General features: G+C 38.8%; 2 protein-coding genes and 1 long non-coding RNA gene across 3 annotated transcripts in view; 2 read left to right on the top strand and 1 right to left on the bottom strand.

The window, feature by feature from the left end:
• Positions 1-4180, top strand: part of LOC107833067 (uncharacterized) — a 6903-nt gene extending 2723 nt beyond the window's left edge. The window contains exons 2-3 of the long non-coding RNA XR_001658775.1: positions 2617-2620; positions 4170-4180. This is a non-coding gene — a long non-coding RNA (uncharacterized LOC107833067). The remainder of the gene's footprint in view (positions 1-2616; positions 2621-4169) is intronic.
• A 4092-nt stretch (positions 4181-8272) lies between these two features.
• On the bottom strand, positions 8273-14312 carry ptrh1 (peptidyl-tRNA hydrolase 1 homolog). Its single transcript, XM_007573194.1, has 5 exons — positions 13870-14312; positions 12099-12318; positions 11658-11757; positions 10383-10428; positions 8273-9714 (listed from the first exon to the last, which is right to left on the bottom strand). The coding sequence occupies exons 1-5, from the start codon at positions 14056-14058 to the stop codon at positions 9472-9474; spliced, it is 798 nt and encodes a 265-aa protein (XP_007573256.1). The 5' UTR covers positions 14059-14312; the 3' UTR covers positions 8273-9471.
• Positions 14313-16626: 2314 nt separating this feature from the next.
• Positions 16627-20631, top strand: LOC103152639 (natterin-3-like). Its single transcript, XM_016661252.1, has 4 exons — positions 16627-16948; positions 17143-17189; positions 18339-18420; positions 18666-20631. Exons 2-4 carry the CDS (start codon positions 17187-17189, stop codon positions 19844-19846), a joined length of 1266 nt encoding a protein of 421 aa, XP_016516738.1. The 5' UTR covers positions 16627-16948; positions 17143-17186; the 3' UTR covers positions 19847-20631.
• Positions 20632-23068: the final 2437 nt, after the last annotated feature.

Genomic DNA, 23068 nt, shown 5'->3' with positions numbered 1-23068 from the left:
TCACACACACATCATGTTCAGAAAACGCTCATCCAGTCCTCACACACACATCATGTTCAGAAAACGCTCATCCAGTCCTCACACACACACAGTCAGATTCACAGAAATGAAGACAGTTTTGTAGAAATGCTTTTCTTTCTGATTTAAAGTCAGATTTTCTCTTTGAGCTCAAACATTTATAGACCTTCAGACGTTCTGACTCTAACTGGGACTGAGTCCATAGCGTCAGCAGATGACAGGGAGGTTAAATAGCTGCAGTGATTTTTCTCTGATCATTACTCTGCTTCCTAATTGTTTCTTCAGGATATCCTTCCCATCAATAAGGCCGTCGATTCGGATCAATTCCTCATTGCAGGTGAAGCGACTCTCCCAGCATGAACAGTAAAGCTCCATCAGCACTTCTGATGGTTTCAGATCCATTTAAATAGATCAGTTCTGGATCTATGTAACGTGGATCTAGCTCTGCTCCTTGTGTTGGATCTGAACCAACACAAGTCAGGAAAGAAAACTTTTCCACAGTTTTCTTTAGAGTTTCTGATTTTCTTACACACTACTGAACATTTATACCTGCAAAACAAACCCAGGTTGTAAAATATGTTTGAGCTTTTAAAAGGTGAGAATTCAGATTTAAACTGGTGCATCGATAAGAAACCATCAGTCAAACTTTGTAATGTTTTAAATAAAACCCTCATTTGTTCCTGAATCGTTGGTTTTAGTTAATCTTCAGTTTCTGGTGCGATCAGCTGAACTCCAGCAGCTCTTAGATCTTTTTTTCAGTCAGATTAAGATTTTTGCAGCTGCAATACGAAGATCTGAACTTTGAACTTCCATTTTTTCCTTTTTTTTCTTGTGTTTGGGAGGTGAGCGAACGCCTCCCTGAGGTTTTTAATCCGCCTGGAGCAGCTCAGCTCCTCTCAGAGGATTAAAGCCTGAGCAGACGCTGTGGTGGGAAAATCAAACGAACCCTCCGGACCTCCAACCCAAACCTGGAGGAGGAAACAACCAACAGGAGCCTTTGGTTTGTTCTGCTGCTGCCGGTTTACATGTTGCAGTTAAATGGAAATTAAATGAAAATAAAAAAAGTGTTTCCTGAAAATGACCTCTGTGAAATGTTATTTGGCAAATTTATTGAACTGATTTTGTTTTTGTTGTAAATTGTAAATTTTATTATAGATAAAAATATTTTAAATGCTTAATTCTGACTGCTTGTTCCAATTTATCTGTAGGATAAATGAAACAAATATATTTTAATTTCAATGAAAAATAAAAAATCAGGCCTTAGTTTAAGTCTTATTTTTGTATTTTTGATTTCTTTTCAGCTTTTATCTCATGTTTAACAAATTAAATCCAAATAATAAAAAAATAAATTTGAATGATGCATCGAAAAACTGAGGAAAAACAGGAACAAAAACTGAAAAACATGCAACAATAAAAAAAAAATCAGATTCTTCCTTTAGTTAATAATCTTTATTATTCATTAAGAGCAAAATGATCAAAGAGTTCCGCCTTTATTGGCTTGTAATGGCGCCTTTTATCAAAAAGGATAAAAGGCTTGGAGAAGGTCACGGTTTGTTAAAGAAAATTAAAATGATACATTCCTGCAGAATTATGCAAATTATAATCCCCAAAACGGCAACAAAAGGCGGCAACAAAAGCTCACCAGTGGAGCGACAATAAACCTTTTCCAGGATCTGGGCCCGGCCTGCCCGCCTCACAACCCGCAGCTTGGACCGAACCTCACAGCTTCTTCCGCTTCATCACGGCTCTGATAACTCATCTGCTGCGGGGATCCCCCAAAATATACAACGGAGCCAATTAAACAAAAAGAGGTGAAGAAAAAAATGATTGAACTGGAACTGCAAAAGGCCTAAAACAGAAAGTTCTGCATGTGCAAAAAAAAAAAAACCCCAAAATCTACCGAAATTAGAGAAAATCTGATACATGAAGGATAGTTTTGAAAATCAAACAGTGATCATCTTGGTAGTGATGGGATGGACGCATGCAGAGCAGGAGCTCAACATCCCGCTGGGAACAAACACCAGGAGTGCAGGAGCTTCCAGCAACAGATGTCCAGGCACAATTCTCGGCTTGGATTCTTGAATTTTACAAGAATTGCGTTTGGACAATCAGCAGCTAGAGCTCAAAAACACAAAACACTAAAAATAAAACAAGTTTCACTAGAAATGGAAGGATTAAAAGTAAAAGTGAGCTCCTGATGTGCAGCTCAGAGTGAGCAGCAGCAGCAGTGTGTGTGTGTGCTTGTGTGTGTGTGTGTGTGTGTGTGTGTGTGCTTGTGTGTGTGTGTTCGCTCTCATCCAGGTCCAGCTGCTAATTAAAGGCGCTTTCTGTTCGTCAGGAAGAATCCAGGAAAAACCAGCAGCCAAAAACTCCTGACCGCCATATCTGCACCTGTTACGACGCATTTCTCTCTTCCATCCATCCATCCATCCATCCATCCATCCATCCATCTTCCCCTCCTCCCTCTGGAAAAAAAAAGCTCCAAAAAGATGCAGCTGCGCTTCTTTTCCAGCTGCGCCTTTTCCCAGCACCAACAACCCGCTAACAGAACTGAGTCCCGCTGCTGCGCCGCCAGCAGAGTGAGGAGGAGCCGGGCAGAGGCGTGATGCTGGCCGGGCAGCACGCACGGAGGACGGGGTGCGAGCGGAAGGCTGGCCGCTGCTGTCCCTCCTCCTCCCCGGTGTGGTGGCCCTTTTCTGGGGCTCCGCTGACAATAAGCGCCGGCGCGTCCGTGTCACCGAGAGAGAAAGCTCCGGAGTGGGGCCGCTCCGCTCATGGTACTGAGATTTGAATAAACACATACACACGCACCGCGGGGGTGATGATAAATGCCCATTGTGCCCAGAGGAGGAGGAGGAGAGGAGGAGGAGGAGAGGAGGAGAAGTAATGAATCTGCACTGAGGGAGAGAGGAAGCGAGGAGCGGAGCTCTTAAAGGAACAAGGCGCTCATTTTCTCCTTTTCTTCATTTCTGATCACAACCGAAACACTGTTAACCCGCTGCTCACACACACCGACACACTCTACTGTAACACACACACACAGCTGTGTGAATGACGTCGCCGTTACTCAGCTGGAGCTCGTGGAGACTTCCCCTCTGATGCACAACAACAACAATAAACAACAATAAACAACAATAAACAACAACAGCATCAGGCGCTTTGCGTCTCTGCAGCAGAAAAGTTTCAGTTCAAACCGAAAAATCTGTTTAAAGGAGCAAAACTCAGCATTTTCGATTATTTTTCAAAATGAGATAAAACTTTAAATAAACATCAATACACAGCAGATTTATAATAACTTATAAGAATATTTTAGTTAAATGGGAGAATATTTATTAAATGATTGTTACATGAAACAAGCCAAAGAATTACATTTATATTTAAATCTGCATTTCGTTTATAATAATTTCTCTCAATATAAAGATGCATAAATTAAAGGTAAGTTTACTCATTATTAATATTTCAGTTTGTTTAAATTTTTTCTGATTAATCAGTTTATTGCAAATAATATATTATCAAAAACATCCTGATCGTTTCAATTCAAATTAAATCCAAATCAGATCCAGTTTAATGCAAAAAAAACAATTTAATCTAGTTAAATATTAACAGTTCATTCGTTTAATAAAAGTCAACTTTAATTCAATAAAGTATCAATTTAATCGATATCAGCTCAGTTCTGTTCCAGATGGTTCAGTTCAGATGATTTATTGAGACTTTTGGGATTCCAGTTAGAGCCAGTAAAATTTACTCAATCGAAATATTTTCCAGTTTATTTAAAAGTTTGTTCCAGTAAAATCCAACAGAAACATCAACTGTAAAAACATCGATTTGGATTCAATTAAAGACATTTTCCAACTTAATCCAATTGGAAAATGGGTTGAATTTAATTTTCCAATTTTTCATGTTTTTAGATAAAACAATTTTTTGATTAACCTTAAACTAATTTAGATTCAGTTTAAATTAGAAACAGATTCCAGTTTCTAAGTTAAACTGAAACCAAACTCAATCCAGGATTTAAAAATCCATTTCAATCAGATCAATTATGATTATTTATTCCCCCTTGATCCCGTTTAATTCAACAGAGAAAACTTCATGAAAATCATCTATTTAATATACAATCCAATTTAACAACATTCAATTGGAAAGTAGTTCAGGTTAAGTCAGGTGCATGAAGTCTAATCAGTATATTTATATTTGAATTCTAAATTGATTGAATTCAATTCCAATTTAAATCAATTTGAAATTTAAACCAGCTGTTGTTCTTCACTAGATCAGAACCAACTTCAGTTCAGTTTAATTTAATTAAATAAAAGCAGATTTATTTATTTTCTGAGTTCAGCTGAATTCAGTTTAAAATTACTGTGAAAAAAAGAAAATCAGATTTTATTCTTCAGATCCGGTTTGGTGAACTGATCACTTCTGATGTAGATTATGGCTGAAACGGGTCAGACTGGAAATCTGTGATTTCTCCACATAAACTGACCATGATTCACTGAGAGCTTGACAACACCGCAGTAATAAACATCATTTATTCCACCAATCAAACTCCAGATAGCAGTTAGCTTCTTTTCTGCATTTGACATCAAAAAAATCCCGTCATGCTAAAGCTACACATGGTCAGTTAAAACACTCAGACTGCAGCTGCAGTCCGATCTGGAGCACAAAATAAAAAATAAATAAATAAAAACACTAGTTCAACTGTGTAACATTCTAAAAGTATCTTCATCAGTTTAACGCGTCACATAAAGATGGAGAATCATTTTTAAAATGGCTTTAAATTTGAGTTATTTAAAATGTTGTTAGCTTCTTCATTGATCTTTTCTGTCTGATTCTCTAACTGAGATCACTCTGACTGCCGTCTACCACAGGTAAGATAGTGACTCCTCAGAGCTACTCCACACAGCCCCCCTTGAATTAAGCCACTTATTTAAGCATAAGAACAGAAAAGGTTGAATCTGAGAGGAATGAGTGCCTGTATTAGATTCCTTTTTAAATTTTAACCTGAGGAGCGGTGAGCATCCGTCAGCTGAACATAAAAACCGTTGGAGGAGAAGCTGGAGGATAAATCAACCCTTCATCTCACTCGGCTCCCCTTTCCTACAGTGAGGGAACATTTCCGTTGCTGGGAACGTCCCTGAACGTTGGACGCTCATTTGTCTCCTGCAGGGCCCCGCTGCTGCCTTTTCATGGCCCTGTAAGAATAATTTAGAGCTGGAGGCCTGAGATCACTGGAGATTATTGCTTTGAAAGAGAAAAGGACAAGTCATTAATGCTTGATGGTCGGACAGAAGAAAGAGAAACGGATCCTTAACTGGAGCTGACACCTCTGTCATGGGAAACCGGGAGAAAAAACAGGCAGGATGAAGGACGGAGGAAATATGTGGAGATGTTAAACATGTAGGGAAACATGGAAAATGAAGGACAAAGGTTTGAGATGTTGAAGACATAAGTCTGGTTTTCATGTGGAAACGATTCACACAAGAATCTTAACTACAAAAAGTAACAAAAGTCTTTACAGAAATGTAGTATGATTTTTATTCTCAAAATGTAAGAAAAAAAATGCTACTTGAGTACAAATGACCAAAAACTGTCACTGCAGGATGTGACTTTTATTTGAAAACAAATTATTTTTACATGTCAGAACTGTCACCATGTTGTGACAGTTTGTTATGAGACAGTCTGTGAAAGAAATGCACCAAAAACAACCAAACAGACAGGAGGCGGGGCTTAGCGCTGTCAATCATCCTCATGTACTCGGTGCTAAATGTGCTAATGGCAGAGAAACAATTCAGTTATAGATAAGAAATTTATCCGCTGTTATTGGAGGCTATGCTAACTAGCCTTAGCATTCACAGCGTGCTACGCTAGCTCCCAGTACAGCTAGCACAGAGTAGATTCATTTTGTTCAGTTTATCTCTCATAAACTGTCACAACATAGTGACAGTTTCAACAAATATTTAAAGGATTTTTTTTAAATAAAAATTGCATACTGTAGTTTTAAGAACAGTACCAAGTACATTTATTTTGTCTCTGCGCTTCTAATCCGGTCATTAGCAGGACTGGAGAACTGCAGGCTGAAGATGTGATGTGGTAAAAAAAATCTACATGTGCTTCCACTTGGTGAGATTATTTGACATGATAAATGTCTGTTATGTTCATGATATCCAGCTAAATTCACCCAACAGCAGATTTTACCTGAATTTGCTGAATCTAATATGATTTCTGCACTAACATGAAATTTTCTTTCTCTTGGATGAAAACTCAGCATGCAGCAGATGATGAACTGAAATTATTAAAGAATCAGTTAAAAACTGAAATGAAAGTTAAAGTTCCTTCAGAATCTGTGATAATTAGTGATGAAGACGCTTGGAGGTAACAGGAAGAACTGAGGGTGACCTGAAACTTTTGCACAGTGGAGTAAACAAAGGTCAGTGCAGATCCTGTGAAGTAGCTGGAGTCAGTGTGTGTGTGTGTGTGTGTGTGTGTGCGTGTGTGTGTAGGCAGAGACCCCCCACCAGGCAGCCTCTCCTGGCCGGACAGCAGAGGGGGGATTTCTCCATCTCTGAATAAATTTGGGGTCTCCTCTAAAGGCCCTGCTGTCCAGCCTGCTGCTGACCTTTGACCTCGGCAGAAAAAAAGTTATTGAGGCCTCCTGAAGCGGAGGAGAGGCTGGGAAAGTGGCCTGATGGAGGCGAAGGGCGGCTCACCGGGGTCACAGCACAGAAAGACGGGAGTTTTCAGAGGGTGGGGGGCAGAAGGGGCAGCTCTATGCCCCCCCCGCCCTGCCCCTGCCCCCCAGATCCATAAGTGTGTCCCTGCAGCTATTGTGACTGAGCTACAGCAGGACAGAAGGCCTCACACTAACAATGTTTTCTGCCTTTTGTTTCTGGCCGGCCTTTCTTCTTCTGCCTCCATCGCGATGCTGCGCCTCCTTTGTATCGATTTCCCTCTTTCAGCCTCTTTCTGCCCGTTTTTATGCTCTTTCCGCGGCGCACCTCCCCCGCTGCAGCCGTCGCCCCTCTGCTGGCATCCGCCGCAGTGTGAGAACCTCTTGGAGCGATGCTGCTCGTTAAAGACAACTAATTGATTGAGAATATAATTAGAGTGACAATCGGAAAAGGGAAATCAATACGCTTGAAGTCAGGAGAATCACATCAGGCAGGACAAAACAGAGCAGCGGATGTTTGCATCACTGTCACCTCCAACAGAAGAGCCGAGCGCCGAGTCAACAGGGTTTTGTTGAGTCTATTAAAACTCTCGTCATCCAGATGACAAACTGTTGAGTTAAGTGGCTTAACAAGCCAAACAGCTTTCTCTGAAAATGTTCCGGTTCTGGACTGGAAATGAAAGAAAACGCAGCAAAAAGATTCAAATAAACCTGAAAGATTTTCAAAAACCCTGGAAAATTAGGAACAAAAAGAAACAGTTCTGAGTTTTAAAGAAATAAATAAAGAACAAAGTTAATGGTTTGTTGTATTTTCTCACACCTTGAATTTCAGAATAAACAAAACAATTACTTTCAGGAACACTTTTACTGTTACTTTTTACTTGAGTAATTTTATTATGAAGCATTTTTACTCTCACTGGAGTAAAATTTCTGGAGTTTCTACCCACTGAATGGAGAAAAAACATGTTATAACCATAAATTCACCAGACACAGACTTTATTAAACTTTCAGAATTTCTTTATTGAAAGAAACTAATTTGGAAAAAATTATTTTGCCTAATTTTATTTTGTGTTACTTATATGAATTGTTGTCATTTCGGTTGTTAAGATATCAAAATTTCCTCATAACTTTAGATTTTGGTCCATCTGATAATTGGATCAGTTACTCAGGACTTTTACCAAATACTTTTTTACTCTTCCCTGAGTCATTTCTTGGAGTTTTTGCTTTTACTTGAGTAAAAACAAGTTGCAGTAGTGAATCTCTTATTGAGTAGTTTACTCTGCTGACTCTGACAACATGGCAGCCAGCCTCAGATCCGGGGGTCCAAACTGTGGCCCCGGGGCCATTTGTGGCTGTTGGAATGATTTTGTTCACGTTTATAAAGGAAATGCAGCTAAAGACTGAAAACTGTAAGTTGTATGAACTCCTGGACCCGAGAGCAGCAGAACCTTCTGGTGCCTCACAGCCACATCATTAAGCTGCAGTTTCATTTTGAGATATGAATAGTTAAAGACACTCTTCAGTTTTATAGAAACACTTAAAGCTGAGATTTACTGGCAGTGAATTAAATTCAGGTTTGCACTCTGCAGTCTGGGGAGCCTCAGACTTTTTATTCAGTTAAAACACTTTACTGAACCCAAAGGGAAAATTAATGTAAATCAAATTATCCAAGTTTCTTCTAAGAACTGAGTGCAGGAAGGATCTCCTGTAGCAGTCTGTAATCCAACGGTGACTTCTGACTGAAGACTCTGTTGTTTGATTATAGATGCTCAGGTGGTTTCATCACAATGTTCAGTTCATTTTAGTTATATAACATCAATTCACAACAAATATCAACTTAATTTACAAACAAATCAACTCAATGATATTATAGCATCACATCAAGTCAAATAAATAGTTTTTACATGATACCCTCCTGTAAAGTTCAACTAAGTCTGGTTTAAACTGAATGTTTCTGATGTAAAGTTCGTCTGAGCCCAGAGGGCCGCGGTTTTTCCTCCTGTTACCAAATTATGTTTATTATATCAATTAGTTTCTTTATATTTGGATTGGTTTGATTTTTTCCCATGAATTTTCCCTGAGGATCTTGATGAAAACAGAAAAATATATAAATTCTCAGCATCTTGTTTTTGTTTAAAAATGGAGGAATGTTTTTGTTTTTCACCCTCTAAGGCTGAAGTGACCCAAATCTAGTTTTTGTCTTAATGTGACCTGCATCTGATATTTCATGAGTCTGAACAGGTCAGATGTTTTCCCGCTCAGAAACGTTTTCCTAAACTTGATATGTATCGGATCTTTTCAAATGTGTGGCCAGGTCGGTTTCATCGGACCTGAATGTCACCGATCCTCGACAAACATCACCGTTCTGCGTCTGGATGCACAAACACCGAGCACTTCTTCTTCTTCTCTCTTTTTTATGGTGGTTGGCAGAAACACTGCGCAACGTGTGCAACGTTACTGCGCCCTCTACTGTTCATGCAAAGGACATTTTCAGGTCATTTGCAGTTCACACTGGAGATCACATACATTTGGAAATGTGAACCAAAAAAAATCTGATTTCACAAATAAATTTGAACTGAGCATGAAAGGCTGCAGTGAGAACGCAGCCTAACAACACAGACAGACTTTCTGCAGCAGAAGTCACCAAATAAGAGGAAACATCTCAGCAGTTTAATGCTTTATAAAAGCATGAGACAACGTTTTGTTCTCTTTGTTCTGAAGTTCAGACTTCATGGATTTCCTCCTCCTGTCCTCAGGCGGCCATCTTTACCGGCTGCATCAGAGGAAGTTCAGATCACAGCTGTGGAGTCCTCCTCCTTCTTCCTGTGCTGCGCTGCTCGTCTGCCCCCTGCTGGTGAGGAGGCAGACTGCGCGTCCTGCTGGGAGAGCTGGGAGATGAGCAGATCCACGCTCTGGACCAGAACCGCTTCCAGAACCTTCTGCTCCTCCGTCGTGAACCGACTCAGAACGTGGCGCTCCACGGAGGTTTTCCCGGCCGGCCGGCCGATCCCGACCCGGAGTCTGGGCATCACCTGGGGGGAAAGGTCAGCGAGAGGTCACCGCTGGTTCAGCACGGTTCAGTAAGAAAAACGTAAAACCAAGACATTTCAAGAAACATTCAAAATAACATTTTAACAAAGAAACCTTTTGTTATCAGTTTAGTTATCAATGAAAACTCAGGTTTGTTAATAAAAGAAAGATTAAATTATCTCAGTATTAAACAATCAGCAGTAATCTCTCCAACTCCACAATATTACATGTTTACATTCAAACTCATCCTACATACGTCTGAGATCATGACCTTCAACAACCTGGACTTGAGGCCTAAAATTTTGATTTTTTTCCCCCAAAGTTTTTGACTTTTTAAAACCCTGAGACTCAAGTAAAGACTAAATCTCTCAAACATTTCTGGTCTCTGTTCCAACAGGTTCTTGTTTTTGTATAAATAGAGAATTATTATAACATGAACTGGATTTCTCAGACAATATCTTGTCCTAAATGCATGCATAGTTATTGTACATATTTGTGTATATGTGAATGCATTATGTTGTCCTCGTTTGTTCCCTTTTTTACCTATTAACATGTATAAAATGCTGTATTCCTTCATATGGTTCAAAGGAAAGCGTTATACTAACTCTCTGAAGAATTTGCACTTTTGTGTGTGTGTGTGTGTGTGTGTGTGTGCATGTTCGTTTCTTACATCAGTCTGGAGACAGTCGACACACGATCGCACTCCGTTGTGGCCTCTAGGCAGAAGAAGAAAACAGAGTTAAACTTTATGGTTCTCAAAGCTCAAACTGTCTCCTGGCTGGTTCCCACTGAAAGCAGAGGTCAGAGGTCAAAGTGAAGGAGCAGTGGCTCCACTACGTTCTCGTTAGTTTGGACATTATGCATCCAGGTTGGAACCTACCAGAGAGGAGCAGAATCCCACCATCAGCAGTGGTTCTGGAACTCCTCTGGTTCTGGCAGAGGCCGACCCAGAGAGAGCGGTCCACATTGTTCTGGTACAGAACCACAGACTGTAATGGTTGCTCCACAATCAACTGCTCCAGTGGGCAACAAGTGCAAATGAGCATGCAAACTCTGAAGCACAAACACAATAAGACGCTGCAGATGGAGGGAACAGAAGCTTCACTCTTCTGCATCCTGCAGGTTTTTTACCCACAAACAACAAAACAAAAACAAAAACTGTGTTGTAATGCAACTGTTAAAAAATGCTGCAACTACAGGAAACAGAACCAAATGGGAAAATGCTGCTAATAGCAAAAGCAAAAGTATAAGAGCTGCAAATTCACTCCACAAAGCAGAAGTCCTCCAGACCACTAGGGGGAGTTGACCACCAAATCATATGGGACCAGACCCTCAAAGAAAGATGGGATCTCCACAAAAACGTTGAAGAAAATGCGTTATATTTTTACCACATTATAGAACAACAGCATATTTACGTATTTAATAGTTTGCAGCACTTTAGACTTTGTGTTTTTTGCAGCATTTTCCCCTTTGCTTCTGTTTCATGCAGTGGCAGCATCTTTGCAGCAGTGGCAGCATTTTATTTTTGCATTTGTTTTGTTGATTGTAGGTTTTTGTTTCTATTTTCTGTGTTTGCAGGATGTTTCTGCTGCATTCGTTCTTTGTGTTAGTGTGTTTCAGAGTTTGCATCATTCCTGTCTTTGCTGTGCCTTTGCATCAGTCAGGCACATATGAAGACACTAAACCCTGAGGTCTTCAAACCAAACACTCTTTTCTCCATGACAATACTTTGAGATGCTGTCCTTGAAGACCACAAACGGCTCCTATCTGCCCCCTGCTGGCCATCTGAAGAATACAGGTAAAATGTTGCTTACCTCTTTCAGATTTTAAGTTTTTGTATATTTTCTGAGCAGCTGGTCGCCTCCACACATGTGTTTAAAAACCCAACACCAACAAACACTTCCTGCTTCATTCAACAGTTACTGTTCCAGGTCATATAACCCACCTGGCGCTTCCTCCATGTTTGATGGCGATTTTCCCCAAGGGTTTGTCCAGCTCATCGTGGACCAGCAGGATGTCTTCAGGCTTAACTCCGTATTTTCCAGCTGTAAAAGAACGTCAATAAAATTATTTCAAAGTGACTTTATGTGTTTCTGGTTTCATTCATAAAAAAACACAGCTGAAATAAGAAGAATAAAAATGAATAATCTTCTAGTAACAGAAACATGAAAGTTGATTAGTTCTTCTTCTAGAAGAACTAATCAGATGTTCTGGTTCTCAGAGGCTAATTTCATCATAATCTGGAGTGGGATTAAACCTCTGAGAAACTAAAGTCAGCTGATGTTTAAAGATGAAATAATAAAACCATGATTGTTGAGTCAAACAGAACCTTAAACAACAAACAGGTACTGAATGAGCCCATTGACCGGGCCGCCCATGACCTCACCCGCTCTGGCCACCGACACCCCGTTGACGTTCATCAGCAGCCGGGGACGGAGCAGAACCACGCGGGCCTGCTGGACCTCCGTCAGGATGACCTCACCAGATACATGACGGTCGCCGTGCCAACGATCGGCCACACCGAGCCGGGCAGCCAGCGCTCCCAGCACCGCCATCCCCACGCTGTGTCTGGTACCCTCCATCCCCGGGTTCCCGAGCCCGACCACCTGACACACACACACACACACACACACACACACACACACACACACACACACACTTGTGGTTTAGGAGACCATTATGACTTTTGGGGTGTTTATGGGGACACACCTTTCCCTTCATCAGGTGAACACAAACACAAATACACAGAGATGGAGAAACTGATCTGAACTCTGATCCAATCAGGTTGTAGGTGATTATTGATCAGTTATGCAATAATCACCTAAAAACTGAAACTGTGATTGTTTTGTTTGGTCTTTATTTCTTGTGGATTGAATCAAATAAATATTTTTGCTATATGTGAACAGAAGTATTTCCTATGTAAACATTTTTTTAATAATAATATAATCCAAGACCGTGGTTCAGCCTCTCAATTAAACAGTGTTACTGCTAGTGGTGGGAATTTTTTACCATCTCCTGATTCAATTCAATTTGGATATTTGGGTGCAGGATATGATTCAAAAATCATCTTTGATTCAAAACAATTAGAAGAACTGATTTATCTGATTAATCAAGGTGAATGATTATTGAAATAATTGTCAAATAATTTTGTATTTGATTAGTCATTAAGTGGAGAATACAAAATTAAAAAAGGTTAACTGCTGAAAGAAAGAAAAAAAAACATTAGAAGAGTAAATAACCAAAATGGCACATAAATACAATTTGCAGAAGTAGAAAGGGCTGAGAGCAGATTATGGATGGGTGTTTATAAAATCAAAAGGAATGTTCTATTTTCCATAAGAAAAATGAAAACTTTTTATTCCACTAGATACAGAAATTGCTTTTAACACATTTTTACAATAAAACATGTTGTGTGATGGTTTTCTACATTTATAAAAATCCAAAACTATAAATATTAATTGTAGTTGAGCTTAAAAAGATGGAGAGTTTCTGTGAACATTAATTTTCAAGTCTTCAACAGATTTTCAATGACTGGGCCATTCTAACATATATATTTATGTTTTGATCCAAGTTTAGGGTTGTTGCCCTGCTGGCAGATGAACCTCCTCTCAGTCTCAAGTCTTCAGAGTCCAACAGGTTTTCCTCCTGGGTTGCCCTTATTTAGCTCCACCCATCTTCCCATCAACCCTGACCTGCTCCTCTATCCCTGCTAAAGAGAAACATCCCCACAGCATGATGCTGTCAACTTCGTGTTGAATGCTAGGGACTGTGTGCTCATGGGGATATGCAGTATTCGTTTTATAGCACATAATACATTCATATTTTGGTCTCTTATCAGCGTCACATGCTGCTTGTTCGGGTAATCGGAAACGGCTATTAGAACGTGAATACCGAACAAAAATTAGTTACTAAAGGACATAAACCTACGCCGAACAGTTAACGTCGCATAAATGTGTAGGAGTTTTGTGTTTATTTCAAGGGATCTTATACATAACTTGAAGAAAACCTCCAAAAACCATTCATTTGCTGATTCTTGAATGATGTTTCGTTAGACCGGCTGGTTACGGTCATCGGAACAACAACTCATTAAATAGCAGCTAATTTACACCGTTTCAGAGTGAATATATTCTGAATAGAGGATGAGGGACTAAACTCACCAACTTTCTCCGACCCTCTGTGTGAATCTCCGCTTCAGCTCCTACCATCGTTGCTTTAAACTGCTCTCCCAGCAAAACTCGGTTTATGACTCTCGTTAAAAGTCTTCTCATCGTTACAAAGTTCAGCAGCTTCTTAAAGAAGTGCGATAAAATCGGACAGACTTTAGTCAAAAACGAACGGTTTTTCATTCGGCTCTGATGTTCAAGCGATCCGTCTCAAGTCAGTTCATGAGGTAACGTAACAGGAACAGGAATGAAACATCCTGAGCAGATGTACCTACGTTCACAACATCCTCAGAAAACTGCGAAAGGTCCAATTAAATCATTATTTTTTAAAACAAAACCCCTCTTTAAATATTGTCTCAATCATTCATGACCTTTTACTCAAACTAGTCAAGGAGAAGAAGACAAGACTACGTAATGAATGTTTTTGTTTTGTGTGTGTGGAGCTTCAGCGCCATCTAGCGTCGCGGCAGACAACATGCATTTCCTCCTTATACTGGGCAGATGGAGAATGTGGGCCAAAGGTGATACAGTACATTCCAATGAATAAAGAAATAAAGTATCAAATGAATGTTTTATATGTGCTAATTACGTGAAAATAATGCATATCAGATATCTAAATGTTTGGAATCAACTACGCAATTGTTTAAAGTATTTAATTTCCCTTTGGCATCAATGAAATATTTTTTTTTAATTAACTGGTATACAAGGACATAATTTCAGGACAACTGCATTAACACGAGAAACAATCTTGTTAAAACGAGAAACTTTTATATCTTGTACAAACCAAAAATTACTTTGAGATACTATTTTGTTTGTGTGTTTTTTTAAAAAAAACACATAAATACTGAAATAATTAATTTTCACATATAAATCTAATCTAATCTAATCATGTGTGATAAATTTATATTAATCACATTTACCATATGTAATAAATTTGTCACATGTGAAAATTATAAATTTACATTTTAGTGATTTCCGGATTTCTGTATTTATTGAATTGATATATATACTTAAATGTTAATACATAAATTAACATTTAAGTATAGATATATGTCTTTGAATTCACATATACATTTCTAATACTAATCAAATGATCACATATGTCAATATTTATTTAATCACAGCCATCATCTGCTAAATCTGACTGGGATTTGTCCCAATCTCCGCTAAACAGAAGCACACAGGCAGGTTTCCTGCTGCAGAAGCTATTAATATTTTATGGTTGAGGTGTTTAAATTGGTATGTAGAGGTCAATTTAAGTTGTCATGCTCTGAAGAAACTCAATTTAACACATTTAAATAAACTCTATAAACAGTATTGAAGCATGATTTAATTGAGCTGATTGGTTAAAAATGACTTTGATGTGATCTAAAATGTCAGAAACAGCTGGTATTACTACAATATGATCAAATATGAATTATTGAAAGATCAGTGAATGCTTTAACTATCCAGCAGATGGAGCAAAACATCAGATAAAAACATGATGTCTGTCTGTTTTATGTGACCTTTCTGGTAAAGAGTTTAGACGGAGGTCAGAAAGTCTGCACTTGGTGACACGGAGTCTTCATAGACTCTGTGCCTGTGGAGCTCACAGTGAAACCGAACCACTCCTGCAGTGTCCGGATGGAGGGGAGGAAGGTCAAAGCCAACATTCCCTACACGGCTCGGCTGAGCAGAACCGACCGGAACGGGGAGACCCAGTGGACGTCCGTCTCTGGGACGTACGACGGAGTCCAGATCGGAGAAGTGCGGCCCGTGGTGGAGCGCTGTGAACCCGTGGCTGATGCCAAGCTCTGTCCCTGAAAGGCTGGAGAAGGTGCACTGCAAAAAAACAAATCTTACCAAGTTATTTTTATCTAGTTTCTAGTGAATAATATCTTAGTAAACTTGAAATAACACAAAACCAATGTTATAACTATAAATATCTGCCAGTGAAACTAGAACTTTTTGTTTATTGATTACAAAACAAGGTCCTATAACTTACTGGAAAGTTACTTTTAAATTAGTTTTCACTTATTTCAAGGGTAATAAAATATTTGCCTAGAAACCAAAAACACATTTTATTCAATGTGTCTGTAAATGTCATGATTTACAGTGAAAAGCCTGATGAGTGCATGTTGTTGTTGTTTGGCTGAATAAAGAAGTGAATCTTGTGTGGGTTGATTTCTGAAAATGGCTTTTAAGGTCAGAAATCCATTTAACGTTTGAGCTTTTATAGTTTCCTAGGTGCAGAGCCCAGAAGCCCAGAGGACACATTTGGATCTAGACGACTTTTCAACTCGTGTTCTGACCCAGAAATGGAGTTAGACCAGAGGAAACTTAGCAACCCAACAGGAGCATCTAGTTTACATCCTTTAGATCAACATTAGATTGTTCTTCTCTTTTCTTTTTGCTCTTTGGTTTGTTATTTTGTTTGTATTTCCTTTTAATCCCTGTAAAGCACCTTGTATTGCCTTGATGCTGAAAATGTGCTATATAAGTAAAATGACCTTTACCTAACTGTGGCCCAGCGCTGGACGGTGAATGTAACTCTCTGTTCCATTTGTATGACATGTACGGCTTGTAGCATTTGATCAATTTTCAGCAATAAGGCCTGATTTTATATATAAACCAATTTCATTATTTCTCAAGGTAATTTACACTCAGTGGTTCTGGTCGGGTCCTGAAACTGGTTAACGGACCTGGTGGAGCACAGAGATGGAAACGAAAGATTTCCAACATGACTTTCATCACATGCCACATCTGCAGTTTCTTTCTCTCGGTGTCCTTCCTTTCACTCTCTGTAACTTTGCTGCTGTCACCCTGAAATTCCCTCCCTGTGGGGCAATAAAGAACATTTCTATTATTCTGTTCTCTATTCTATGAATCCTGCCGGAACCACAAACCAATCATGTGTCTGCAGAAGTCGGGTCTTTATTTGGTGCTGCATGTATTGAATTAAACTCTGATAGGCTCCTTGGAAACGTCCTCCTTCATGATCGGGTATTAAATGTCGTGCAGGTTGAGATTAATCAACTTCTACCTGAAACGAACCTGAAGATTCAACTGGAACAAAGAAAACCTGAGAAATCTGGTGAGAAAATGTTTGCTCACCTTAAACAGGCAGCATGTTTACTTCCAAATAAACAGTCTAAAAATAATATTATTTTAGACTAGATCTGGTATTACATAGAATAAATATTCAGTTAGCTTTGGTCATTAACTGGTTGGTTAATTTGCCATGTTTAGATGATGGGAACTAAAACTGACTTGTCTGTTATTCTGCAGCTGCTGTTCTCTCACCGCTGTGAAGAAGAACTCAACCGACAGAAATGGTAAAATAAAACATGTTTCTGTTTTTAAATATTCAATTGGCTTAAAGGGATTTACATTTCAACAGACATGATGGGAGTTAGAGTAGTCAGTATCTTACCTGCTGCTGACAGTTTCAAAGGGAACAAAAACAAGTTTTTCTTGGACGAGTTGAACTAAAACCAAAACTAATTTAACACAGCAGTGCTTTATATCACTTTTATTATTAGTTCAATAAATGTCTTGGAGTTTTTTACACTGAAGGCTGGTAATGTTTGGAAAAGGTTCCCAGGCCGTTGCATCATTTTGTTGTGAAACCTGTGTTGCAAAACAAACCATTTTTGTTTAAAAAAAAAAGAAAGCAAAGTTGCTGACAAATTATGTTTCAGTTCAGCAAAAAGAAAATATTTTAATCATGACAAAAAAATGAATTCATATATGGAATAGAAAACGTATTTTTAGAAACTATTGTTAACTTTTTGTTAAATTTGTACAACAAATAAAATGAAGTGAATTTTGAACAATTAATTTTTGGGGGAAAGTCTCTGCAGGGATTCACTCTCATCCAAACAGATTGTTGTGTTAAAGTTTTGCTTTGTTCAGGGCCACATTCGCTCTGCCAAGGCCCGTTCTGATCACTGCGCTCTTTATTATGCTTACAACAAATAAACTGACTTTTGAAAGTCAAAACTTATAAAATTTCACCAAACTTGGCAGATAAAATTTACAATATTTAAGGTTCTCACAAAAATCCCAACAGACTCAGATGCTTCGCCCTGCTTATGACATAAGATTGAAACTGTATCCACTAACTCTTCATAACAACACATGACATGTCAAGCTCTACAGGAAGTCCCCCCCAACCTTCGCCACAAAACAGGAAGTGACAATAACTTCAGTCTGTAAGGTCAGACTTCAGCCAAGTTCTTAATAATTACTGCTGGACTCGTACTGATCTGGACTGAAGGCTATTTGGAATATTCACCAAATGCGCTGCCTGGTGGGCAGGTGTGGGAACTGCACAGGAGCGTTGACGCCTGTGACGAGGCGGCGGTGCCGGAGTTAAGGCTCTTGCAGTCACCATGAGGCCAGACCGGCGCTGAGCTGCGAAGGCCTAACAGGCTGCTTGCAGCTTTAGTTGTGATTATAATAACTTTGATTTGTGTTTTTAGCTGCCGTTGCTGTTGCTACTGGTTCTGTCCTCAGCCAGTCCTCAGGACCAGCCACCAGATGACAGTGGTAGGAGGGGAAATGGTACGTTGAGCTCTTTGAACCCTTAAAATACAAGTTTTTTATATAAATATATATATAAAATAACACGTTTCTGTGATGATGTTGTGAGTCAGTATGTTACCTCGAGTCAAGAGGAGAAGTTTGCATCACCGAGCTGAGCTTTAAGCTTGAAAGCATTAATAATCAAATATTTGTTGCAAAAATTAAATTGTCGAACGTCTTTAGAGCCAGCAGTAAAAAGCATGACTACTCTTTTTGTTTTACAGTCTCCTCCCTGAACCTCAATCCAGCGCATGATGTTGCTAAAATCGAAGCTAACGTGTCCGTCTCAATGGTCCGACGTGTTCTGGCTTCTATTGCACTCAAACACAAACGTCCAGTAAACGTGACGCTGCCAGAGGTTGGTGATACAGGCAAACTGCGATGGGAAAAATGGAACGGTTCCCTTCCTAATGGATCTGTTTCCATTTACAACAGCTACGCTGATCGCATCGACTACATCTGCAAAGTCGGATGCAATTCTGGTTTTTACAACCCCAGAATGGGCCCTTACTGTCACTACCCAGATAAGAACAAAGAGAATCTTTCCTCCTCTTTTCAAATCCTTGTGAATGAAGATAATTTTGAAATTGTGGAAAAGCCTTGCCAGCTGTACTTTAGGAGTTTTTCAACACTTCAAATATCCTATGTCGTTTTTGGAAGAGCGTTCTTCCATAAGGAAGGTTCTTATGGTTCTGTCCCAAAGAATTCAATCAGAACCTGCTCCAGTGAAGAAATGTATGTAGGGAAGAACGAGTACGGATTGGGGAAGGTTGACCTGAAAGATCAATGTTTTTATCTTCCCTGGAAGGGAAGTCAGTATTGGTACAGGAGCTATGAGGTTCTGACCCAAGTGAAGGCTGAAGAAGATCTCATCTCTGATGTCAGTTATTTCATAAACAAAGCTATAATCATCAAAGGGCTTCCCACAACCCTCCAAAGCTCCACTACTGTCAACCATGGCCTCAGTCCTGTGATACAAACAGTTTCTCTGACTAAGACGACCACAGATGAGAGACGGTGGGACATCAGCTCCTCCGTCACCTTCGGTGTAAGAACGACCATCAGTACAGGAATTCCCTTCATTTTGAGTGGAAATATTGAAATCAGTGCAGAGACGACTCATACATTCTCAGGTGGACATACCTGGACAGAGCAGATCTCTCACTCTGTGACGTTACAGCTTACCGTACCACCAAACCACAGCTGCACTGTAAAGATGGTTGGTTATCAGTACAAAATGGAGATTCCCTTCACCGCCCGCCTGAAGCGAACCTATGAAGACGGAGAGACCAGATCAGTCATCATCTCTGGAACGTATCATGGAGTCCAAGTTGGAGAAATCAGGGTCGAGGTGGAACCTTGCCAACCTCTGTCCAACTCAGAACGCTCTTCCAAAACAACATAGGACATTTGAAGTGTTGAAAAACTCCTAAAGTACAGCTGGCAAGGCTTTACCAGGCATTTGATTTAGAGCTTCAGCTTCATTTATGCTTTTTAATCCATAATGTTTACAGATTTAATTAGTTGGGGTGTAACAGTGTATAATAATAATATTTATTGTCATTATAGAAACCATGCAATAAAGTTACATGGTTTATAACGAAATTGGGTGATTTAGTCGGACAGACTGTTTCCGTTGCAGGCCTTTTGATTTATCAGATGTGCCTCTGTTGTTCTGTATATATGTTTTAAAAAGTACTAGCAAAGTACTAGTGATACACAGAACTTATTTACTCACCTAAACCACCGAAGCTGTCAAATTATCAACATAGTGAGCTGAATCTTAAATGTACACATAATATATAAAAGAAAAAGCAACAGTGTTTTGCGGCTAATGGTCAACGCAGCCCAGTAGAAAGTTTGAATTATAACAATAATGGACAGGGAAGTAGGTCAGCTATGCTAGCTTGACTTTGAGAATCTTAACATGTAGACGTGCTGCAGAATCCGGTTCATTGAATGGTAATACTCTGGTAACGGATCTCTGTGCAGCGTCAAGTCAGCAGTAGTTTTGATTTTTTTCTTCTCTCGTTTTTCTGCATTATTTTTCCCTTTTCTGCGGCGCTCTGCGCTACATTAATAATACCTACATCTTCAAGTTTCATTCTGTTAAGTGAATTATTTTACAGTGGCAGCGTGGCTATAGATGGCAAGAAGAGTCTTTTATAAACCCTCAAAACATCTCCAAACTTTTAAAATCTGATTTGGGAAAAGTTCTCAAAATCTTCCTCAACAACAATTTCAACCATTTCCCAAGTTTTATTATTGTTTAATGCTTATATTAAATGATAGAATCAAACTTAGTCAGTTATATAGCATCCAGCTTTTAAAAAACGGTAGAATAAATAAAACCAAACATTATTGACAAGGAATCTTAACATCTGTTTGCCACTACAGAGTAATTTTTTTTTCCAGATATTTTATTTAAATATATTAAAAACATATTGAACTGTGATGTTAAAACTGAGATACTCACTGAACCATGGTTTATATTTGCAGTTACACCCCTACTACTTTGCTATTTTATTACCACGACATGCAAGTTAATAAATATTGAAATTATTATGACAAGGGAAAAGACTATATTTCTAAAGATATCATCCAAAAAAAACTATAATCATTACTCAAAGGAGTGACTTTTTATGAAATTCAGAGAAAAATATTTTTGTTAATCTTCTAATTTAAAGCTCATTGAATCCAGAAACAAATAGTTTTATCAATGTATCATGTGACCTATGCAATTTCTTTGGCATTAATAAAGCTTATAAGGATGGAAAATAAAATTGGATCTGTACCAAACCAGCATGAACTCCTCTCTCTTAATTTGTTGTATAAAATTACAAGTTTCAAAATGAGGCCTCTGTTTCATGTCAGTACAAACCTCATTATTCACTTTTTATGAAAGAAAACAAAGCATTAGATTTTACAACAGTGATCATTTTAACTATTGACTTAATTTATAAACTATTTTTTTCAGAGTTTGAACAGATAAAACAGAATTAGACTGAAATGATCTCATTTCTCAGTTGGTTTGATCTGGTCTGTTATGGATGAACAGACCTGTTGAACAGGAACCACTGCAGCGATTTAAGAGCTGCTGTAAACTAATCCATGTTCCTGGTGCTGGTCAGGACTCAAACAGCAGCAGCTGCTGCTTAACCTGGTGAAAATAACATCCTGCAGCAGTTTGTCTGTGTCCTGATGAAACAGAAAACTGTTTATTCTAGGAATGTGTTTAAGGTAACAGCTGCTGAATTATTGAAAAACTTTATTTGGTTGATAAAGTTCAGGTTGGAAAACATGATAGAATTTAGATAGAAACAAGAACTTCTGCCTTTTCTGTATTAAACTGAAAAGGCAGAAGTAACCAATCTGATATTTTGGACAAACCAGCTGAGGGACTGTAGTTGAATATGATCAATGTTTTTTGTTATCAGTCTGATATTCTGAACTAAAGGGATCATAAAGATATTGAATAAAAATGGCCCAAGAATACAGCCTTGAGGTACCCCACATGTGGCCTGTTTACTCTAATTCATTGCTACCAGAGTGGTCATAGTGCAGCACATCAAGCTAATGTCGCAGATATTCCCTAATTGCAGAGTTGACCAACAACATGTTTTAGCCAAACAAGTACAAAGCAACCTTTATTTTAAATCGGAGTTTATTAAACTGTTGTGCAGCATTAATGTTTGTTTTGTTTATATTTATCCATTTGGGGGAGGAGACTTAATCCAAGAACAGAACCTGATTGGCCAGAAGCTTCTGCAAATTCCCTGAGATGTTTTCCTGATCGGTGTAACTCCATCACTGACAGGTTTTCCTCAGAATAATTCCTCAATCAGGCCTAAAATTGAATTTAAAAGAGGAGATCTATTAAAAGCATTGCAGTAAGTTAAGTTGTGTTTTGCAGTTACATAAAGATTAATATTTTATTTATGTCATGTGATAGGCCAAGTGTTTTATTTCATTTCATCTACAGGTTCTACTTTTAAATTTAGAAATGCAAAGTCTGAGATAAAGGGCCTAAAATGTGTTTAATACGATGCAGAGCTTTATGATTCTGTTTTAATAAGTTAAAGTATTTTTTTAATGCTTGGTTTCAGAAAAGCTTTAATAGTTAAAATGGATGTGAACTGACTTCACACCTCATGTTTTCTTTCACGCCTGCTGCCCAGACGCCTCATGATGTTCATGCTGTTTGTGATAATATCTGAGCTGTTGCTCAGACTCAGTAAAGAGCTTCATGATACTGATCACCAACACGTTTAGAGAAAAATGGGGAAGCTCCAGAGAACATCACAGCTTAGTGGTATGGATGTGGCAGCATAATGCTGAGGGGTGTTTTGTTGCATGAGAAGACTATTGCATCTAATAAATTAGCATCAGAGGAAAGACGTTTATATGGAAATGTTGGAGCAACACCTGAAGACGGGAGGTTGAAAAACGGCAGAGATGTTTTTTTCAAGCGGATAATGATTCAAAGCATACCACTAAATTAGATAAAGGGTGGCTTAAGGGCAAAAAAGTGAATATTTTGAAGTGCCTGTCATAAAAAAATCCTCCTCTCAGTCCAATAGAAATCATGAGTGGAGCTAAAATGATGTGTGTGAGCCTACAAACCATG

Source organism: Poecilia formosa, unplaced genomic scaffold (genome assembly GCF_000485575.1).
Source record: "Poecilia formosa unplaced genomic scaffold, Poecilia_formosa-5.1.2 Scaffold320, whole genome shotgun sequence".
In the NCBI taxonomy this organism is placed as follows: domain Eukaryota; kingdom Metazoa; phylum Chordata; class Actinopteri; order Cyprinodontiformes; family Poeciliidae; genus Poecilia; species Poecilia formosa.
This window is presented reverse-complemented; position numbering and strand designations above follow the sequence as displayed.

Coding starts and splice junctions, on each gene's coding strand:
- LOC103152639 (XM_016661252.1), top strand. Junction 18,421..18,665: donor CAGTGGTAGGAGGGGAAATG/GTACGTTGAGCT, acceptor TTTGTTTTACAG/TCTCCTCCCTGAACCTCAAT.
- ptrh1 (XM_007573194.1), bottom strand. CDS start 14,058: ATGAAAAACCGTTCGTTTTTGACTAAAGTCTGTCCGATTTTATCGCAC. Junction 12,319..13,869: donor CAGAGGGTCGGAGAAAGTTG/GTGAGTTTAGTC, acceptor TGTGTGTGTCAG/GTGGTCGGGCTCGGGAACCC. Junction 11,758..12,098: donor GGTGTCGGTGGCCAGAGCGG/GTGAGGTCATGG, acceptor GTTCTTTTACAG/CTGGAAAATACGGAGTTAAG.